Below are 22,112 nucleotides of genomic sequence, written 5' to 3'. Positions count from 1 at the left end.
GCTAGTGGTAACTGAACAAATGGTCACTTTCTGTAATGCTCTTATATGTGGAAAGATAATTGTCCTCAGAATGGAACTGAATAAAATAGATAGTAGGAAGAGGGAACCAATGGCTATGATAAATGGGGGGCAAAGGGAACACCTAGTCCTTTGAATTAGTTTGTCTTTTGATCCAAATGAATTTCATGGGAGAGCATGAGAACTTGTGACTGAAATTCATCAGCAATCTTTAGCAGTGATTTTCAAACATCCCTGATGAGAATAATTTCTATACTCATTAAAAATAACAGCAAAAATAAACCCAGGGTGGGGGTGGTGGGTACTGGAATTTGAGGGTATCATTGTAAATTCAACAATTTCTAAAATATGCATGTGTGTTGTGAGTACTTATATATGTAGGTGAATATGTATATATACAGGCATACCTCAGAGATACTGTAGATTTGCTTTCAGACCACTACAACAAAGTGAATGTAACAATAAAGCAATAAAAACAATAAAGCAAGTCATGCAAATTTTTTGGTTTCCCAGTGCATAGAAAATTATGGTTATGCTATACTGTAGTCTGTTAAGTGTGCAACAGCATTATGTCTAAACAAGTATACATACCTTAATTTAAAAATACTTTATTGCTATAAAATACACACAGACATGAAGTGAGCACTGTTGGAAAAGTGGCAACAGTAGATTTACTCAGTGCAGGGCTGCCACAAACCTTCAATGTAAATGCAGTGTCTACAAAGTGCCATAAAACAGGGTATGCCTGTTCATGCATGTACTTCCTAACCTTGCCCACTGAAGTGGCCAATAAGCAAAGACACCCTAACCGAGCACATCTAGCACCCAGATCTCTTCCTCTAGTGCTATTATTTCCCACTGAGGAAAATCAGGGTTCCTCAGGAAAATGGCTGATTCTGGGGCTGGAACAACTTGTTATGACAGAAGGTAGGAAGATGCTCAAAAGAATTATGGGGTAGGTCACAGGAACACAGGGCCAAATTAAGCAGCTCTCACTGGCCAAATCTGGAACAATTTGAGCACCAAAAGTATTATTTATAAATCATTGAAAAAATTATTATAAGTTCATATTGACTATAAATAAATACATGGGGAGAAAGGAGAATCCTTGCTTACAGTAGAATGCCAAAGGCCAACTGATTGAGGGAATCCTGGAGTTGGAAAACCGTTTTGCAGCTATCATGGTAGGATCAGGTAAGAGAAGACTGGACACAAATCATCAATAGATACTAAATTGAAGGCAGTATTTTGATGAGGAGCAGGATATTTACATGGTCATAAAATATATCCCCACAAACTGGTTATTCATTTAAGAAAGAGCAACAATAATTATACACTGGAGAACTCAAGCAATACCTAAACTGGGTATTCCTGAGGAGCAGATGGACATTATGCACCTCTGGATATGACACACAGAGGAGAACACATCACTTATACAGTATTCTGACAATGAGGAAACATCAGACAAACACAAAAATGAGGATGTTGTAATGAAAAGCAGGAATGACACTGTATTCTTTAAAAATATCATTATCAGGCTGGGTTCAGTGGCACATGCCTGTAATCCCAGCCCTTTGTGAGGCCAAGGTAGGAGGATCATTTGAGGCCTGGAGTTCTAAACCAGCCTGGACAACATAGCCAGACCCCGTCTCTACCAAAAATAATTTTTTAAAAATTAGCCATGTATGGTAGTTTGGGCCTGTAGTCCCAGCTACTCGGAATGCTGAGGCCGGGAAGGATTCCTTGAGCCTGGGAGGTCGAGGCTGCAGTGAGCTGTTCTCACACCACTGTACTCTAACCTGGGTGACAGAGTGAGACCCCATCTCAAAAAAAAAAGAAAAAGAAAATCAGTATCATAAAGGCAGAGTGGCTGCGGAAAATGTTCCTGATTAAAGGATGCTAAAGAGACATGTAGCTAATGCCATATCTAAATTGAAGAATTTAGGGGTAAAAGACCGTGACATATATAATATATCCTCAAATGATTCTCAAAAAAGGTGAGGGTTTATATGTTTATCATAGAAACAGAACAAGTGAATAAAGGAAGTGGGATACAATGCTAACAATATGTGAACCTGGGTAAAGGTTATATGAGTGATCTTTGTGTTATTTTTATTTTGCAACATTTTATATATTTGAAATTATTTTCAAATGAGAAGAGGCCAGGCCAGGCTCGGTGGCTTACACCTATAATTCCAACACTTTGGGAGGCCGAGGCAGGTGAATCACCTTAGGCTGGGAGTTTGAGACCAACCTGATCAATATGGAGAAACTCCGTCTCTACTAAAAATACAAAATTAGCCGTGCGTGGTGGCAAGTGCCTGTAATCCCAGCTACTTGGGAGGCTGAGGCAGGAGAATGGCATGAACCCGGGAGGCGGAGCTTGCAGTGAGCCGAGATCGCACCACTGCACTCCAGCCTGGGTGACAGAGCGAGACTTCGTCTCAAAAAAAAGAAAAGAGGCCGGACATGGTGGCTTATGCTAGTAATCCCAGCACTTTGGGAGGCCAAGACGGGCAGATCACTTGAGGCTGGAAGTTCAGACCAGCCTGGCCAACATGGCAAAACTCTGTCTCTACTAAAAATAGAAAAATTAGCCAGGCATGGTGACAGGCACCTGTAGTCCCAGCTACTCGTGAGGGCAAGGCAGAAGAATCTCTTGAACCCAGGAGGCGGAGGTTGCAGTTAGCCGAGGTCACGCCATTGCACTCCAGCCTGGGCCACAGAGGGAGAGCCCATCTCATTTAAAAAAAAAAAAAAGATCTCCCAGAGATTCTCATTTGGTAGTTCTGAGATGGAGCCTGTGATTTTGTATTTTTAACAGTTCCCCTAGTTGATACTATCCCAGGAATTCTGGGAAAACACTGCTTAAGGCATTGTGAAGAACAAAAGGGATGCTTCCTAAGTGAGAGGAGGGCAAACTTTTTTTTTTTTTTTTTTTTTTGGAGACAGGGTATCACAGAGGCCAGAGTGCAATGGTAGGATATCAGCTCACTGCAGCCTCCATCTTCTGGCCTCAAGTGATTCTTATGCCTCAGCCTCCTGAATAGCTGGGGCTATAGGCACGCACCAATACACCCAGCCAGTTTTTGTGTTTTTAGTAAAGACAGGGTTTCACCATGTTACCCAGGCTGGTCTTGAACTCCTGACTTCAAGTGATCCTCCCACCTCGGCCTTCCAAAGTGCTGGGGTTACAGGTGTGAGCCACTGTGCCTGGCATATTCCTATTTTTAAAAAAGAGAAGTTGATTCTGTAAATTAAAATCTATTAATATGAGATTGGTGTTAGGCAATATTCTAGGATAAATTATTTAAAAGTATATGTTTCCTTAGGGAAGGAATGATTTCGAGTAAGTCACATGCCTGGTGAATGAACCTTGTTTGGTTTATTTGTGAGACATTTTAAAGAGCCTTTTCCCCCCTTCTTCTCTGAGCCTTTGTAGTCAAATAGATGGAGATTCAAAGCCTGCCACTTCTATAATCCCAGCACTTTAGGAAGCCAAGGCAGGCGGATCACTTGAGGTCAGGAATTCGAGACCAGCCTGACCAACATGGTGAAACCCCGCCTCCACTAAAAATACAAAAATTAGCCAGGCATGGTGGTGCACACCTGTAATCTCAGCTACTTAGGAGGCTGAGGCAGGAGAATCACTTGAACCTGGGAGGCGGAGGTTGCGGTGAGCCGAGATCGCACCACTACACTCCAGCCTGGGTGACAGAGGGAAACTTCATCTAAAAAAAGCAAAAACAACGACAACAACAAAACCTACCACTTAACCAGCTCTGTGTTCTTAGATCAAATTTCTCACTTTCTTAGCTTCCGCACTTATAAAATGGGATAAAATATGTACTGATAAAGTTTGTCATTAGGATTAAAGATGAAATGTGTATAAAGTTTCCAGTACAATTCATGGTCCTTAGACATTCAAGTTATGATTGATTCTGTGTATATTTGTATTTATGTATTTCAAGGGCCACCATAGTTTTAATAGACTTATTCTGTTAACTCTAAAAAGTAAAGGTCAGTGGATAGAAAATATGGGAAGGAACATGTTTGTTTACTGTACGGAGCTTTGTAGTAACAAAGCTGTCTCTAAAGATAGAAGTGGACACTTTAAAAATGGAGATATGCACTAAAGTAGAGACTGAGTGACCACTTCTCAGGGATGCTACTGAAGGGACTCCTAGCTTCACAGCAGTTTAAATTAGATCATCGCTGAGGTCCCTTTTAACTCTCACAGTCTTACATGCTCATGGGAGAACCCTAATTAATGATTTTCCTAATAATTCCTGAAAAGTCATGGTTAGGGGAAGAGTTGTGTATATCAATCAGTACTTCTCAGATGACTTTCTGAGGACCAGTTTAAAAAAAATCAACCAAAAAAATTAATTTCAGACTATCAAGAGATCATCAGAGAGCCTTTGGCCCTTACTTCAACCCTAAAGTAACACAAGAAATCCAGAGAGAACTGTACGTCTTGTGTAAATCTGAACTCTCTTTTCAGTAGCTTTTAAAAATGAAGAATTATATAGAGAATTGTCCTAGCTGTATCTTGACATTATTTGAATTATATAATTGATGTATATGACTAGAACTCTCTAAATTACATTTTCTCATCACAATTTCTTGAAGCAGGGAGAGCAAAGGACTAACTCTATTCCTCAGCCATATTTTGTGTGTTTGGTCTCAACTCTTTGAAACTCCCTGGTTTTTCCTCCTCACGTTCATTTCCTTCATAAATTTTTACTCTTGAGCAGTGGTCATGGAAATTAGAAATTGTTTTAAACTTTTAAAAAGCTATCCAGTGCTTACTGTGTAAGAGGTTTGCTGACTTGATTAGATCATATTATAGATCTAATAGATAATAAAGTTAAGATCCCAGGGTATATTGTTAATCTTGGCTGAGATGTCCCAAATGAATACACTTGGTCACAAAGGGATCCTAACTGGGAGGATATAATTGGATCAGAAACGAGAAGGAAAAGAAAAAAAAAATTCCAATTAGAGTAAACTTGTTGGATACAATATAGATATGAATTTCTCCTTTCACTGATGAGCAGATGAGGTACAGAAGCATTTAGAGGTAGTACAAAGCTGTTTAAAAAGTTGGCTTTTAGAATCATAATGTCTGACCACAGATGTCCCATATATATGCATAAGCAGTAGAAAAAGAAAATGCTACCATATTCAGATATGCTCTAATAAGGAAATACAAAGGCCATTTCTATTCAAGTGTGTAATTATTAAAACAGATGACATCATCAGCTCTTCAGAAACTGTGCTATGCCTCATTCCATAGTGAAATATTTTAGTATCAAATAGGACTTTCTCTGCCTTAGATAATTTGATCTTGTTTTTTTACCCATATATGATTGCCAAACTAATGAAGTATTTGGTGTAGTGAGAGATGTTTTAAAATTTTTGAATATGAAATAGGTTAATTACTGGTAGTGTTATTTATTTCCTTTTTAAAAAAAAACTTTAATATGGGAGTAGGCTGGTATTTTATAAAAACAAAAAGATTGAGTATGTTTTGTCAGAGTACTAAAGTATGTATCTGTTAGTGCTTTGAGATTTACGTGGTACAAGTCTTAAAATCAAGGTCTTCAAAAATAAAAACAATTAAGAACTGTTGCTTTTAAAGGAAATTATTTTATCTAAGCGTTAGCCTTCTCTGTACCTACCTCATGTAGATTGTAAATCAGGGAAATAATGAAATTTTAGGGATTGGTTGATATTGTTATCAAAGCCAAATCCAAAGCATATTATAGCTTCCTTCAAACAGCAATATAGTATTTCACACTGCATATTCCTGAAACTATATTAATTAGAGTTTTCCTTACAACTCATGTCTTAGAAGATATTTATGTACATTGCCATTAAATCAGTAGTTTCTAAGGTGTGGTCCTCAGGCCAGTAGCATCAACATCTTCTGGGGGCATAATGAAATGCAAATTCCCAGGCCACATCTCAGCACTTCGGGATCAAAAAGTCTGGGATGGTACCTAGAAATCTGTATTTAACAAGCCTTCCGGGTTATTCTGATGCATGTTAGAAATTGGAGAACCATTGCACTAAAGCATGTAATTCTTTTTTACTTCCTGATGAAAAAAAGAGTCTAATTAAAATAAAACCTTGGCATTTCTCCCTAGAGAAAAGGCAGCTTATCATCCTTCCACATGCTTCAAGCTTGTCTTTTCCTTTTCTTTCTTCATCAGCTGAATATATTTCATCAGACATGATAGTTTCAGAGCTTTGACTAGACCTTTAGCTTTAACCAGTATTGCGTTGTGAAGCTCTGAGATGTCAACAGAGACCATCATCCCTTTATTCATGTCACTGCTAACCCTGCCAATCATAAAGTACATAAAGAATGATTTTCAGGTTGTGTCAGCAGATAAAGAATTTTCAATAAAAGTTGATAGTGGCTAGTTTTCTCTTGAGACATAGTAACAAGCTTGAAAATGGAAGCAACAAATAACTAATATTTATATGTCAGAGTAGCAGCTGATATATTAAGAAGTACTGAAATGAGAAATTGAACATCCAGCAGGAAATTCATAATCAAATAGAAGTAAGCAGTGGTAGGAAGAAGATAAGACTGCCTTAAAACTCAGGTCAGGGCCCAGGATGGGTTTGAGTAACAAGAGAACCTTATTCTGACTTTATGGAATATTTCAGTAATATTTGTTAAAGCTTAATTTCAAAGAAAGCAGTTTTACAAAGAAAAATTATGAAAATACTCCCCATATTATTAACCTCTGAACTTAAAATAGCCCTGCTTTCCAGATATAGAAAGCAACTTTTTACTTTTATATCTGTATTGCCAACTTAGTGGGAATTTTGAAATATCCAGTAGATCAACTTTAGTTTTTTCTTCATACAGTGGCCTTTTATTACATTACTCTATCTAAAAGCACAATAATTTATAATATGTTAGTATACCTATCAGCATAAGCCCAGATACTCATTTTCTAAAATTTACTGACTAAAAACTGCAAGGTACAAAAATTTAGAACTGCATGTGGGTAAGTTACAACAACAAAGAAATTTACAGGGGTCTTTGAAAATCTTACTAGTATCTGCGCAGAACTTTGTTTTTTTGTTTTTTTTTAATCTATGGAACTACTGGCCTATACAGTTTTAGGTTTAAGGACTACAAAAGGATCTATGTAATATCTGCTTATATTCTTAGTGATGATATGGATTATAATAGTATGTATACCTTACTTCATTCCTGCAAGATTTTGAAAGACCTAAGTTAATTTTAATAACCAGGTATGTTTAATCAGTAATGTATGTTTTTCTACCTCAATGTATTTGAGTTTAGAATAAGTGTATAGTAGTCAATGACAACTCTAATATGATAATGTTTTCTTATTTCAAACAGCTAGTTAAAGGCCTTCAGCAAGAGCTGAATCGATTATATTCCCTTTTCTGTTCTCGGAATCCAGACTTTGAAGAAAAAGGGGGTAAAGTCTCAATAGTATCACATTCCTTGGGATGTGTAATTACTTATGACATAATGACTGGCTGGAATCCAGTTCGACTCTATGAACAGTTGCTGCAAAAGGAAGAAGAGTTGCCTGATGAACGATGGATGAGCTATGAAGAACGACATCTTCTTGATGAACTCTATATAACAAAACGACGGTAAAATATCCTAATCTTTTGAAAAATTTTTAAATGTCTTTATGGAATTACCAAACCTCTTAGGAGAAAACTAAGAATTTCATGATAAAGAAATAATGCATTGTTCAGGATGCAACGATTACTACATAGCATGCGTAATCAAGCTAGAGACTGTTGATTTTCGTCCTAATTACATGCATTTTCCTGTAGCATAAAATAAATTCTTTTGTTATTCTCCTTGTTTTCCTTTCATCTTTTCTTCACAATTTGTTAGGAGTGAAATTTAAAACTTATTCCAAGCTTAGTCACTGCATAGAATCCTTATTGATAATGTTTACCAGTTTATAATCTTTTATAGTTTTACTGGCCTTTTGAGGTGGGTTTCTGCCTTTCTTATTGTTCTGAAAATAATGTTTAAGCACTTTTTTTGGCAAATATATTTTTATACATATGTTATATATAAACATCATTATGTGTGTTATATAATTATAAATAGATTTTATAATTATTTAATCATTTTTGGCCTTCCCGATGCTATCTTTTAATTATTTGCTACATTCCTATCTTCATCTCTAGTTACATGCCTTATCTTCTGTGTTTTCTTTATCTGATTAATTCTAATATAACAATGAAAAATCATTCATTTTGATAATTTACTGGCATATTAAAACAAATGTGCCAATTGACTAAAAGTTTTACTCGTTTCGTTTTTGTCTTATAGATGTTAACTAAAGATTTCATTTAGAATCTTATTAAGTACCATAGGCTAGACACATAAATATTATAGTGTCAAAATAATTGATAGTTTTGAAATAAAATGTCATGTTTGGCAAGACTTGGAGCAGCATTTTAGATGTATAAATCCAGTAAAACTTAAAAAAAAAAAAAGCATGGAAAATAACAGATTTTTTTTTTTTTGGAGACGGAGTCTTGCTCCGTTGCCCAGGCTGGAGTGCAGTGGCACAATCTCAGCTCACTACAACCTCTGTCTTCCAGGTTCAAGTGATTCTCCTGTCCTCGCCTCCCCAGTAGCTGGAATTACAGGCATCTGCTACCACACCCAGCTCATTTTTATATTTTTAGTAGAGATGAGGTTTCACCATGTTGGCCAGACTGGTCTTGAACTCCTGACCTTAAGTGATCCACCCACCTGAGCCTCCCAAAGTGCTGGAATTCCAGACACGAGCTACTGCACCTGGCCAACTATAGCTTTAAAATAATAATAATAATAATAATAACTTAATTCCATAGTTTACTAAATGTAAGTAGCTATGAAACGTTGTAATTGAAAATGATGTTCATTACAGAGAAGGGTTAGACTATGGTTCACCTGTATTTTGGACAGTCATAGTTGTTAAAAAAAAATTGAAGTAGGTCAGGAGGCAATGAAATGAAAAGATCTCTGAAGTCTTAAGTATAGAAAAGAGAGATAGAACAGTATATATGGTATTAACCATTTGGTATAATTTTTTAAAGGTGTATATGTGCTTGTATGTGACTCACATTTTACTACAAAAAAAGCCATTAACAGCAGGTATCATGACAACTGGGGGTACTTTTACTAATTATTTCATAAATTTTTATACACTTTCTGTACTGTGGCAGAGAAATTTATTAAATACTGTCAACCAGGATTAATGTGAGAGATAATGGGCCATCATCATCTGCATCTTTATACCTTAGTAAGCTAGCAAGCATCTAATATTTATGAAATTATAAATATGTGTGTGTATGTAATCTCATACCCCTTCTTAGGCTGAAAGAAATAGAAGAACGGCTGCATGGATTGAAAGCATCATCTATGACACAAACACCTGCCTTAAAATTTAAGGTAAGGAAAGAGCAATGTGTTCTTCAACATTGATCTCAGTATTTTTTTTTAACGTCGTTTGAAATATGCCGTTAGGATTCAAATTGAAAGTTTATTGTCCTTTCAAAATAAATATTTATTCAACATATACTGTATGTTGGACACTGCTAGTTTCTGGTTGTAAAAAGAAAAGAATAGACAAGTCAGTTCCCCAGTCCTCAGGTTGTACAACACAGTATTATTAATGCTATTATCAGTATACAGAATAATGTATGTACCAGAAGAAGGTTCTAACTTTGCCTGCAAAAGTTTACAAAGGAGTGATATTTGTACTTGGTCTCAGTAAGTTAGATATTGCCAAGGGAAAGAAAGGAGAGATGCTATTCTGTGTAAGAGGAATGGCATAAACAGAGGCATGGAGGGGTGTAGCTTCATATACCCTAAGAAACATCAACTAATCTAGAATAGTGGTAAAGAAAAATAGAGACTGATGAGAAATATTTACTATTTAGAATTAAGAAATCATAATGACCACCTAGTTGCTCAGTGGTGAGAAAAAATCAGAGGAAGTATATGAGTAATGATTCCAGGGATGGAAAGCTGGCATTTCAGTGGATGAACAATATATGACAAAAGCACAAGACAGAGGTGCACAGGGTTAGCTTGGAGCTGGGCGAGCAAACTTAATTTAGCTAGAATATACAGGAGTCAGAACAAGGAGACAGTAAGAGAGCAGGAATAGCTAGAAATAATGAACTTGTATTTGATATGGGCATTGGGAAGCTTTGCAGGGTTTTTAAGTATCATAATTACCTGTTGAAAGCAGTGTTTTAGGAAAATGTGGCAGAGGTATCAGCACTGACTAGACTATTAGAAAGGACATACCCTGTAGCTGGATAACAAATAACTTGTTTGCAGTGTTAAATGGGAAATGTCATAAGTTTCCTAATACTCATTTCCTGTTGAATATTTGCTCATGTCTAGTATACTATATTGCCTCTTCTTGAAATGTGTTTCTTTTATCACAAAAACTTACACAGGTTAAGATGTGGAATGATGTAGAAATTGCTTTAAAACATCAGAAGTTTTTTAATTGAATCTATCTCCATTACTTACAAAGTGTTTAAGATATACACATACACACACAGACACACACACACACACGCACGCACACCATACATTTAAAACCATATGGTAAGTTATAACATATTTTTAAAAGCCATAAGAGTATGGTCTTTGGAGTAATCCCATTGTAGAATTTGAGTTTCATCTCTATCATCATTACTTTTTTTTTTTTGCTCTGTCGCCCAGGCTGGAGTGCAGCAGCGTGATCTTGGCTCACTGCAACCTCTGCCTCTCCAGTTCAAGCGATTCTCCTGCCTCAGCCTCCCGAGTAGCTGGTTGTACAGGCGCCTGCCACCACGCCCAGCTAATTTTTGTATTTTTAGTAGAGATGGGGTTTCACCATGTTGGCTAGGCTGGTCTCGAACTCCTGATCTTGTGATCCACCCATCTCGGCCTCCCAAAGTGCTGGGATTACAAGCGTGAGCCAGGGCACCCAGCCTATCAGACTTTTTATTCTCAAAAATAAACCAGGTTATGGCCGGGCACGGTGGCTCACGCCTGTAATCCCTACACTTTGGGAGGCCAAGGCGGGCGGATCACGAGGTCAGGAGATCGAGACTATCCTGACTAACACGGTAAAACCCCGTCTCTACTAAAAATACAAAAAAAAAATTAGCCGGGCGCGGTGGAGGGCGTCTGTGGTCCCAGCTCCTCGGGAGGCTGAGGCAGGAGAACCGCGTGAACCCTGGAGGCAGAGCTTGCAGTGAGCTGAGATCGCACCACCACTGCACTCCAGCCTGAGTGACAGAGTCTCAAAAAATAATAATGAAATAAAATAAACCAAGTTATTTCCCACCTTGGCTTTAGTTCACTTGGTTCTATCAGTCTGGAATGTTATTCTTTCCAGCACCAATATCCAGCCTCAGCTGTAGAAAGCTTTTTCGTCTTTTACTGGCCAATGCAAATGCTACCTCCTCTGTAAAGCCTTCAAAGTTGGAATTATTTTTTTCACTCTCTTAAAGCATTCTTTCCCTCTGTTATGCACGTATTTTATTCTGCTTTACCCACAGGACTGTAAACTTTGGGTGCAGAAGCTGTGCCTTATTGGTCTTTATATCCATCACAGCACCTAGCGTATTACTTCGCACAAAGTAGTACCTCAATAAATATTTGATTAGTGTATACAAATATTAAAGAAAATGATCCTTGTCTTCCTTTTATTCAACTTGCATTAGATTTAAAGATAATGAAGTATCTCATGGAAATAGATTATTCTAGAATAGTTAATGGGTAGCAGAGCCCATCTGGATAACTCTTATTAAAAATGAATATACTCAGAGATAATTTTATTATTTGTATTTTGCCATATACTGTTATGCCCAAATTTTGTTGAAAAATAACACTTCACCATTTTTAAACTTTAAGATGACTTTATCATTTTAGGTTGAGAATTTCTTCTGTATGGGATCCCCATTAGCAGTTTTCTTGGCGTTGCGTGGCATCCGCCCAGGAAATACTGGAAGTCAAGACCATATTTTGCCTAGAGAGATTTGTAACCGGTTACTAAATATTTTTCATCCTACAGATCCAGTGGTGAGTTGCAATATAGACTCTTTTTTTTCTCAATGTCAAATTGTTCCTAAAAAGAATCTTACCAGCTGTGGCTCATGCCTGTAATCCCAGCACTTTGGGAGGCTGAGGCGGGCAGATCACCAGAGGTCAGGACTTCAAGACCAGCCTGACCAACATGGTGAAACTTCGTCTATACTAAAAATACAAAAAATTAGGTGGGCATGGTAGTGCGTGCCTGTAAGGCAGGAGAATCACTTGAACCTGGGAGGTGGAGGTTGGAATGAGCCAGGATCATGCCACTGCACTGCAGCTTGGGTGACAGAGTAGTGAGACTCCATCTCAAAAAAAAAAAAAAAAAGCCAGGCACGGTGTTCATGGCTATAATCCCAGCACTTTGGGAGGCCAAGGCAGGCGGATTGCCTGAGCTCAAGTTCGAGACTAGCTTGGGCAACATGGTGAAACTTCGTCTCTACTGAAATACAAAAAATTAGCTGGGCATGGCTGTAATCCTAGCTACTCCGGAGACTGAGGCAATAGTATCGCTTAAACCTGGGATGCAGAGGTTGCGGTTAGCTGAGATTGTGCCACTGCACTCCAGCCTGGGCAACACAGTGAGACTCCATCTCCAAAAAATAAAAATCTATCTAAGACATCTTACAAGGTGCCATGGAATTAACGAATAACACTTCATTTATCTGATTATTAAACATGTGTTTTGGTTAATTTAGAGCTCATGAGATAAAATACCTTAGAGATGGTCTGGTTATGTTGCACTTGTAGTACAGGAATGTAATGTAAAAATATTATTCCCAGACAATTAATACAAGAGACAGGAGTCTACTGGACTTTCAAACCTTAACCAATTGTAATACCAGTAACCTAGAAACCATAAATCTTAAAAATCCTGCTCTAAATACTTTTTTATCTAAAATATGCTACAATATTGGAATGTGTTTTGTAGACTCTCTGAAAAATGAAAATATTCAAATATTAAACATCAAAATAAAACTTTATTATAGCCTAATAGAATTGTAAAATGTTGGATTTTTCTATTCTCTGTTATGTTTATGCTGTAAATATTTTTTTTAATGGAAGAACCTTGCATCCTGGTAAACAGTGTAATGCCAAGTAAGCTTTTTAAACAAGAAAAATGTCCCCTTAAAACTTCTTTGGGACAAGGCTGGTTTAACTGAATATTAAACTATTTTAAATGGCATTTATTCTCTGAAAAAAGAGCTTTATATAATTGTGGAAAGTCTTTTAAAGGATCCTTTTAGCTAATACCAAATAAATATAACATTGACTAACCATTTGAATTTTAGAAAATCTCCCATATAAAGACTTAAAACTGCTATATTGACTTCACTGAACTGGAAGTTTATATAAGATTCAAATACAAACTGCACAATCCAAGTTATTTCTGAGACTATATCTTATCAGTATGATGTAGATAATAATATTTTGCCTTCTAGGATTGTTAGGATTAAGTAAAATATATATATACACCCAGCTAGACAATAAGCATTTTATCAACATATACTCATTTTATTCATTGTCTCGTAACTTGAAAGTGAATTTCAGTCCATAGGTCTGCTCTGAGCCCTGTCCTTTGTATATCTTAAACTTTGTTGTAACTTTAAAGGAGGGTCCAAACTCATACGTTTTTATTATTCATTTTATACTTTCTCTGTGATTTTTTTAAAAATTAATACTTTGTTAAATAGTTTATGTCAGAAAGGTGCAAGGCAGTTTTTACAAATGTTATCTGTTCTTTCTCACATCTCTGTAAGAAAGGAAGTGTTGGCCGGGCGCGGTGGCTCAAGCCTGTAATCCCGGCACTTTGGGAGGCCGAGACGGGCGGATCACGAGGTCGGGAGATCGAGACCATCCTGGCTAACACGGTGAAACCTCGTCTCTACTAAAAATACAAAAACTAGCCGGGCGAGGTGGCGGGCGCCTGTAGTCCCAGCTACTTGGGAGGCTGAGGCAGGAGAATGGCGTGAACCTGGGAGGCAGAGCTTGCAGTGAGCCGAGACTGTGCCACTGCACTCCAGCCCAGGCGACAGAGCGAGACTCCGCCTCAAAAAAAAAAAGAAGTGTTGGCCAGGCGCCGTGGCTCACGCCTGTAATCCCAGCACTTTGAGAGGCCGAGGTGGGCGGATCACGAGGTCAGGAGATCAAGACCATCCTGGCTAACATGGTGAAACCCCGTCTCTACTAAAAATACAAAAAAAAAAAATTAGCCGGGCATGTTGGTGGGCGCCTGTAGTCCCAGCTGTTGGGGAGGCTGAGGCAGGAGAATGGCGTGAACCCAGGAACAGAGGTTGCAGTGAGCCGAGATCACGCCACTGCACTCCAGCATGGGCGACAGAGTGAGACTCCATCACAGAAAAAAAAAAGAAAAAAGAAAAAAGAAAGGAAGTGTTACCTCCTTTCTACTAAGGGCTCCGAGACCTAGTGACTTGACAAGCATCATGCGATTAATAAGTGACAGAGGCCGGGCGCAGTGGCTCGTGCCTGTTATCCTAACACTTTGGGAGGTTGAGATGGGAGGATTGCCTGAGCCCAGGAGTTCAAGACCAGTCTGGGCACCATGGTGAGACCCTATCTCCATCTTAAAAAATAAAATTTTCGAAAAATGTAAATTAAAAAATAAGTGGTAGAAGCCAGAATATGAATTTGGGGGATGCTGATGCCATATCCATTGCCTTTTCTGCTGTCTCATCGCTACTTCACATCAGACAGATGCTCTTATGCTGGCATCTGATTTATGCTGTTACTATATCAATCTATTTTAAAATAGAGCTAAAATAGAGCTCCTAAAATATTAAAAGTTGACCTTATTTGCTGTTTCCCAGGATTACCATCTACTACTTCAACTTTGCTCATGAGACTAAATAAATCTAATTGTTACATATCAGAACATAATGAAAATATTTCTCTGAAAAATTGATAGACATTATTAGTCTAGACTGTTTTTCATAATCTCATCATTAGACCAACTGTATATTAACAGTGAACAAATAGAAATACATGTTTGAAATAACTATTGTTTTTTAATTAAATTCCGTCTCTGAGGCTTATGTAGCATGCAATAGAGTAAGAATAGTTTATTAAAATCCAAGCATTGTGCTTTAATGCTGTGTTTCTTTGAATTTTTTTTTTTAATCAAGGCTTATAGATTAGAACCATTAATACTGAAACACTACAGCAACATTTCACCTGTCCAGATCCACTGGTACAATACTTCAAATCCTCTACCTTATGAACATATGAAGCCAAGCTTCCTCAACCCAGCTAAAGAATCTACCTCAGTTTCAGAGAATGAAGGCATTTCAACCATACCAAGCCCTGTGACCTCACCAGTCTTGTCCCGCAGACACTATGGAGAATCTATAACAAATATAGGCAAAGCAAGCATACTAGGTAATTTATCTTAAGTTTTCCTTATCTATGCATATAAGCACTTTTATAGATATAAAGTTTGGGGGCTAGAAGCATTCTATGTATTAGGAAACTCCCAATAGTTAATCCCTGTGTCTAGAATTAACTACCCTCCCAATGTTCATATTTGAGGCCCAAAAAGCTCTAACGTTCTCTGATTAGATCAGATCTTATAGTTTTAGAATATGAGATAGCTGGATGGACCAGTAAAAGCTGTTCTAAGTTCCTCGTTTTAATCTTGATCCTACCACTTGCTGCGAGATCTTGAGCAAATAATACAGTTTTTAATGCTCTACTTGCTCATCTGTGAAATAAGAAAGCACTTGTGTCAGAGGGTGCTCCCTACCAACCAGTTATCTGATCTATTCTAAAAGTCTCTCAAACTATGTGATTCCTGAGGGCAACAAGGATGTTTAATCTTTCTTTGAATGATCTCCAGTACTAGCACAATATTTGGCTGTATCACTGGAACTGGATTATGTGCTGTTTGAATCTGTCCATTGCCTTTGGTTACAAGTTGCCTTAATATAAAGTCCCACAAGGTGGCACTATAAATAGGCTTTATCTGCTGGACTCTTTTGCTGTTTCACTTTCTCGTATTAATATATTGTTTATTGATGGCTTTTTCTTACATATCCATTTAAATTCAGTAGTAAGTATATCAGTAATAAATCTATACTCATATCAATGGTGTGGTTCTTTTATTAAAGATTTTAATCTTGCCAAATATTTTAATAAACCATGATCACTTGAATAAAATAGAATCTTGATTCGTTTATATATTCCTATGTTATGTTCCTAGAGGTTATATCACTGTCTTTCTATTCACCATTTTTATTTAGAAACCTGCAATATAAATTATAATTTTCTTATGTTCCCACCCTGGAAAAACATGACTAGGGTTTGGTCCCTCTGCCAGTTGGCTGTAATTATGGGTGGTGCTCTTCAGCTTAGTGTGTGGTGTAATTCAACAGAATGACTACCCTGCTTTGTGAAATACAGGGGCTGCTAGCATTGGAAAGGGACTTGGAGGAATGTTGTTCTCAAGATTTGGACGTTCATCTACAACACCGTCATCTGAAACATCAAAAGACTCAATGGAAGATGAGAAGAAGCCAGTCGCCTCACCTTCTGCTACCACCGTGGCAACACAGACCCTTCCACATAGCAGTTCTGGCTTCCTTGATTCTGCATGTTAGTTCATACATTATTTCCTGAAGTTTGTACTGTATCTTTTTAAAACTTGGGGAGGGCAGGGAGGTATAAGATATTAATACTAGCTAGTCAACTCTAAGATCTAAAGTGTGCCTTAACTTTGAAATGCTTTTCTTCTGCTTATATTTTTAACAGTAATTTCCAGGAAAATGCAGTTTTACTTTCTGCATTGGTGAATTAATAGAATATTAATAATTAGGGCCTTGTGGCACAGGGTCTTAAACATCAAACATAAAACAAATTTCTTTAGGGTAAGTACCCCCTGAGGTTTATAAAGTAGATTTTTACTAATATGATCTTCTCAGTCTCAAAAATCATGTAATTATTGCTTTAGATCTGTGCGGTATCTGGTCTTGAGACTAAAAACTGCTATACCAAAGTCATCTTGCTTCTATTCAAAGCTTAGAAATTTTATTGGATCTGCTGAATGACTTCCAATTCTATCCCAGTTACCTAGTGTAAAGCAGATATTGAAAAAACGAGTAAATAAATGGATAGTTATGTTGGACTTAGCATTATAATGGATCTTTATTTAAGCTTTCTCCAGTGGACTTATAAAGTTTGAAATGTTGAGTAGTTGTGAAACACTAATACACTTAGTATATATTTACTTCCAAGAGTCTGAACTTGACCATTATTTTTAGGTGTCTAGTAAAATAAAACTAAAACGTCAAGTCCTATTTTTTCATCGACACCTATAAAGAAATATAAATTCTGAAACTAGCTACTCCTTTTCTGTAACTATAACAGGGAGAAAACTTTTCTTTCTCTAGAAATTTTTAAACAAATTTTATTTGTTACTTATCGTGTTGTGTTCTTACTGTGTCTGCTACTCTAAATTGTAACATGATGGCGTTCATTGCCATCCATCCTTAGAAAGTTCAGGTGTGACACTCCTAGAGGCTGAATAATTATTCCATAGTCAACTCCACTCCGGGATGAATTATTAATAGGGTTGAACATTCCTACTTGGGCCAACAGCATTTTTAATTTAATTCTATCTGTGCCAGACTCGGTATCTAAAATTTTATAGTTGCAAGTCTGGAAAATTCTTTTTTAGGCTTTGATATTTGCATTAAATATATTTTAGTTTTCCTATAAGAGTTCTCATACTATTTCTGACTTGTTTCTACTTAATATCAAAAATGTGACTGTGAAAATGCAAAATTCTTTTGTGACATGCAGATGTCAAGAAAACTCTAACTCCTGATAAAAATTAATTTCAAAGAATTTTGTAAGGTAGCAGATAAAAAGTCACGCTTTTCTGTAATGTCATTAATGCACAACAGTAGTGCTGGTAAACATTAAAGTGAGTGAGGGAGCAAGAAGAACAGGGGTTTAACCCCCCAGAAAAAGGTAATGAAAGCGTATGTATAGAATCTATAGGATATGAGGGAATACAACTTTTTTAGTTTTTTTTTTCTGTTTAACGTAGTAATTTCAAAATAATAGAGAAACACCCAGTTTTTTCTTCCAGAACAGCAGTTAGTAGAAGTGCATAGCTGTATTGCATCTTTTTATTTTGAGAGCTTAACAAAATACATACTGTGTCATTCTTACACATAAATTCTTTGATAGTCCAGATGGTAAATTTGTTGTCAACAAGACTCAATGTGAAGTAATCATTGAGTCTTACACATATTCATATATTACACATACTTAACGTATTATACATATTACACATACTCACCTCTAGATATAGATATAACTATTAAAATTAGACTATTAATTATAATAAGATTCTGCCTTTTAAATCCTATTCCCAAGATTTGCTTTACTAATTATTTGGCTTGCTTCATTAACGCAATCTGTGTAATCATCATAATTTCTCATCGTAAATGCTGTCTTGGCTATATTGTGCAAATCATAAAACTTTTCTTCATTAAATCTTCTTTCTGAAATTTGATCATTGTAATTAGGTGATTCTGGCTTCCCTCCTTCCTTCTACTTACATTGGTTGCCTCATTTCTTCTGGATAACCTTTATTCTGAAGCTACCAACTTTGATTCACTTGCTATTTGAGGGTAAAATGGGGCACAGGCTTAGAATTCATGATCTGTTTCTTTATGTGAAGAATGAGTGTTGTCAATTGAAACCTATTTTATTTTCATCCAGTTGAAGCATCTTACGTAGCTATTCTTCATTTCTTTTGAAAAGTCTAGATTTCTTTTCTAACATATAATGCAAAGATCTGTTTCTTTTAGCATTGTTTTGCATCGAGGTTAGAAACTAAATTAGCTGTGAATTTGGGGAATATCTGGGTGTTAACAGATTATGAGATTATATTTCAAGTTACTTATGCTTACATTTTCCATGAAAGAGCTCCTTACAAAAATTTAGATGTGTACTACTTTATGTATGCTAGATTTAGCCAACTTATTTGGGAGTAGTGTTCTAACTTTTGGCCACTACATCATTGAAGGCCATTTTTAATCATCAGCCAGCGCTTTACAGCATCTTGTGTTTTTTTTTCACAGATTTCAGACTTCAAGAATCGTTCTTTAATCTCCCACAACTTCTTTTTCCGGAAAATGTAATGCAGAATAAAGATAATGCCCTCGGTATGGTATATGTCAGGAATAGCATTCAGAATACTATAAAAATGATCTACTTAGAGTTCTTCTGCTCGTTGAAAAATTGGATCAGTTCTTCTATGAGATCAGCTTCAGTGTTACCGTTATAGACTATTTTATGTGTATTTTCTTCCCATATTTTCTAATCTTAAATGATAGTGGTTCTAAAACCTGAAAATTGACTAGCCACTTAATGTGCTAAAGTATATTAGTGTATACTTCTACAAAGAAGGAACCTGAAGAAAAGCATAAGGTCATTTTCCTTCTTCTTTATTGTCCTAAAGGCTCCAAAGAAGTTTGCTATTTCTTTTCATTTAATACGTTTAGATATAAAAGGGTTTCTAATAGTACAAAGAATGTAATCATTCTTGGTTATTTCAGGTATCAGTAAATTTACCACTTAGGGTTGCAGGTATGTCATAGCTGATTGCTTTCAACACAAATATTTAATGTAGTTTAGGAGAGTACATTCACTTTAAAAAACAGTATTCTTAGATGTAAGAGATATTTTTAATCTCTTAATTTTCAGTATATTATAAATGTATCACTATGGATTAACTTTAGCAGTTTAAAATTATTTTTATGACGAACTTCTGATTCCTTTTTCCACAGCTTCTCTTTTAAAAAAAAAAAAAAATACTGGATTTTATCTTTGACAAATCACATTATAGCGTTTTGGGGTTTGGTTTTTTTTTGTTTTTTTTTTTTTAATGTTTTAACCACATCTCATTTTACAATTTCTTTATTTGATCACCAATTTTCATAAATTTTTTCAATTAAAAAAAAAACTCTTATACTACTTCAGTTTGTGTTGATCTAACTCAGTGAATTCCCCTTAAGAAATTATCTTACGTAAGTGCTCTCTCTGGTCTCTGCCCAAGCCAGCCTCTTTCATAAAGAAATAATTTTATTTCTCTTTTTTGCATTTTTGGTTGGAGAAAGGAAAATTAATTCGCTCATATATTTGTCCTGCAACCAAGTAGCCCATATATCCAGTATCTCAAAACCATCCTACCTAGCTACCTAAGCAGTTAAACTTGTAATCATAACTACACAAAATGATTCAGGTGGTAATATCTACATGGCTTCTTTTTGCGCTTCCTGTTGTCATTCACTCAACAATTGTTTACTTCACTGTTTACCTTGAGCCAAGAGACCATGGTAGCCATTAGAAAAGATAAGATGAAACAAATTTCAATTCTGCCTATAAAGATGCTAGTGTGAAAATTATATATTTTCTAGAGAGCATAATCTCTAGTAGGGAAGGTAGATAACTGCATAAGTAATTATAATATATGGTAGAATGTGATGAACCACAAAACAGAGGTACAGTAAAGGACTCTCAGTTCTAAGGAATGAAAGATGGCTTTCACCTGGAGAAAGGTCTCAGTCATTCATACAAAGAAATAAATGGCTAGATTTGTTGGACCCTTCACAATTTGGTTTGACAAAATTTTCTAGTCAAAGTCAGAACTACTCCCTTTTAATCATTCCTGGTTCTTCTCAAGAAAACTAACATATTTCCCTTCGTGCCCCATGCTTCCCACCTCTGCGGTTTTACTTATGCTGTTTGTTCTCCCTGCAATGTCTTTTCATCTCTGCATGTCCAAATCCTCCTCCTTCCAGGGAGCCTTTTATGATTTCTCCGGGTGAAAGCCATCTTTCTTTCCTTAGAACTGAGAGAGTCCTTCACTGTATCTCTGCTTTGTGGTTCATCACATTCTACCATATATTATAATTACTTATTATATGTCTGTTGACAAGCCTTGTGCACACAATAATTCTCTGATGAAAGCACACTACTGATGACACTTGACCTTCACACTATGGAGATTCCTTGATTGTCAAGCACTTCCACATGGAATGTGGCAGATACTCTACTTTGGAGAACAGGGAAAGAAATATGCCCATGTATGTGACACCCCAGAAAGAAAATAATCCATGTTTTAAAACAGTTTAAGCAAAGAGTTGATGATTGTTTAAAAACACATTTTCTTTTCTCATTTTTACTTCTCTTCAACTGTTTAGAAACCTGATTCTTTTTTTTTTATGGATAGAGAAATTCTGTCACTTGGGCATTCCAGAGAGAAAAAAGAGTGATGATTTTATGTTCTCCACGTTTTTGTTTTGTTTTGTTTTGTTTTGTTTTTTGACCTAGCTCAGCTAGAGAAAGCAGGGAAAAACTACCAACCTGTATGACAACATCCATTCTTGAGATGGTAATAATGAGAAAGTAGGTCCTAGGCTACTCCATATAGATTTGAGCCTACTTTGGCCAAGAGCTGATCTCACAACACATATAGAACGGCGCTGCCAGGTAGACCCTCACTCCCTTGGGAACTCTGTGATCTACCTGAGAGAGAGAAAAGATGGAACATAGGCCCACCTAGTTTCATCCATCCACCTGCATAACCAACATACGTGTGAGGTCCCCTGCACCGACAGCCAGACTGCCTGGAATAAACCTCTTCAGGGAGGACAAGAAACTGAAACAGGTTCATCAAGTACAAGCTAGCTTCCTAATACCCATTTTGATGGAGACAACCTATAGATAAGTATAGAAGGATAGAGGGAGCCAATCTGGTTAGTGACACTGAGTAAAGTCCCTTTAAGTGATAAAATGATACGGGCACATAATATAGGACAAGAACGAAATTTAACATTTGAGTGTCTACGCAAAGGTAGTGTTGTAAGACAGTAATAGCACATTAAGAATAATTTCAGGAACATAAAATCAAAGTGGAGCCAAATAACACGTGTTATAAACAGGAAATATCTTCCTT

The 22,112-nt window shown here is 36.6% G+C and overlaps 1 protein-coding gene across 4 annotated transcripts in view; it reads left to right on the top strand.

Moving 5' to 3' along the window:
• DDHD1 (DDHD domain containing 1) overlaps window positions 1-22,112 on the top strand; it is a 120,340-nt gene that overhangs the window by 93,177 nt on the left and 5,051 nt on the right. For 2 of the 4 annotated variants that reach the window (XM_011961814.1, XM_011961813.1), the window contains 6 exons: window positions 7,409-7,671; window positions 9,406-9,481; window positions 11,969-12,118; window positions 15,271-15,523; window positions 16,544-16,735; window positions 19,234-19,317. In XM_011961814.1, the coding sequence (XP_011817204.1) occupies window positions 7,409-7,671; window positions 9,406-9,481; window positions 11,969-12,118; window positions 15,271-15,523; window positions 16,544-16,735; window positions 19,234-19,317 (1,018 nt within the window). The remainder of the gene's footprint in view (window positions 1-7,408; window positions 7,672-9,405; window positions 9,482-11,968; window positions 12,119-15,270; window positions 15,524-16,543; window positions 16,736-19,233; window positions 19,318-22,112) is intronic. The other 2 variants (XM_011961816.1, XM_011961815.1) reach the window with 1 other exon arrangement.

The sequence above is a fragment of the Colobus angolensis genome, unplaced genomic scaffold, assembly GCF_000951035.1.
Source record: "Colobus angolensis palliatus isolate OR3802 unplaced genomic scaffold, Cang.pa_1.0 Scaffold57, whole genome shotgun sequence".
Lineage (NCBI taxonomy): Eukaryota > Metazoa > Chordata > Mammalia > Primates > Cercopithecidae > Colobus > Colobus angolensis.
Note: the sequence above shows the minus strand (reverse complement) of the source record. Positions and strands in the feature narration are given on the sequence as shown.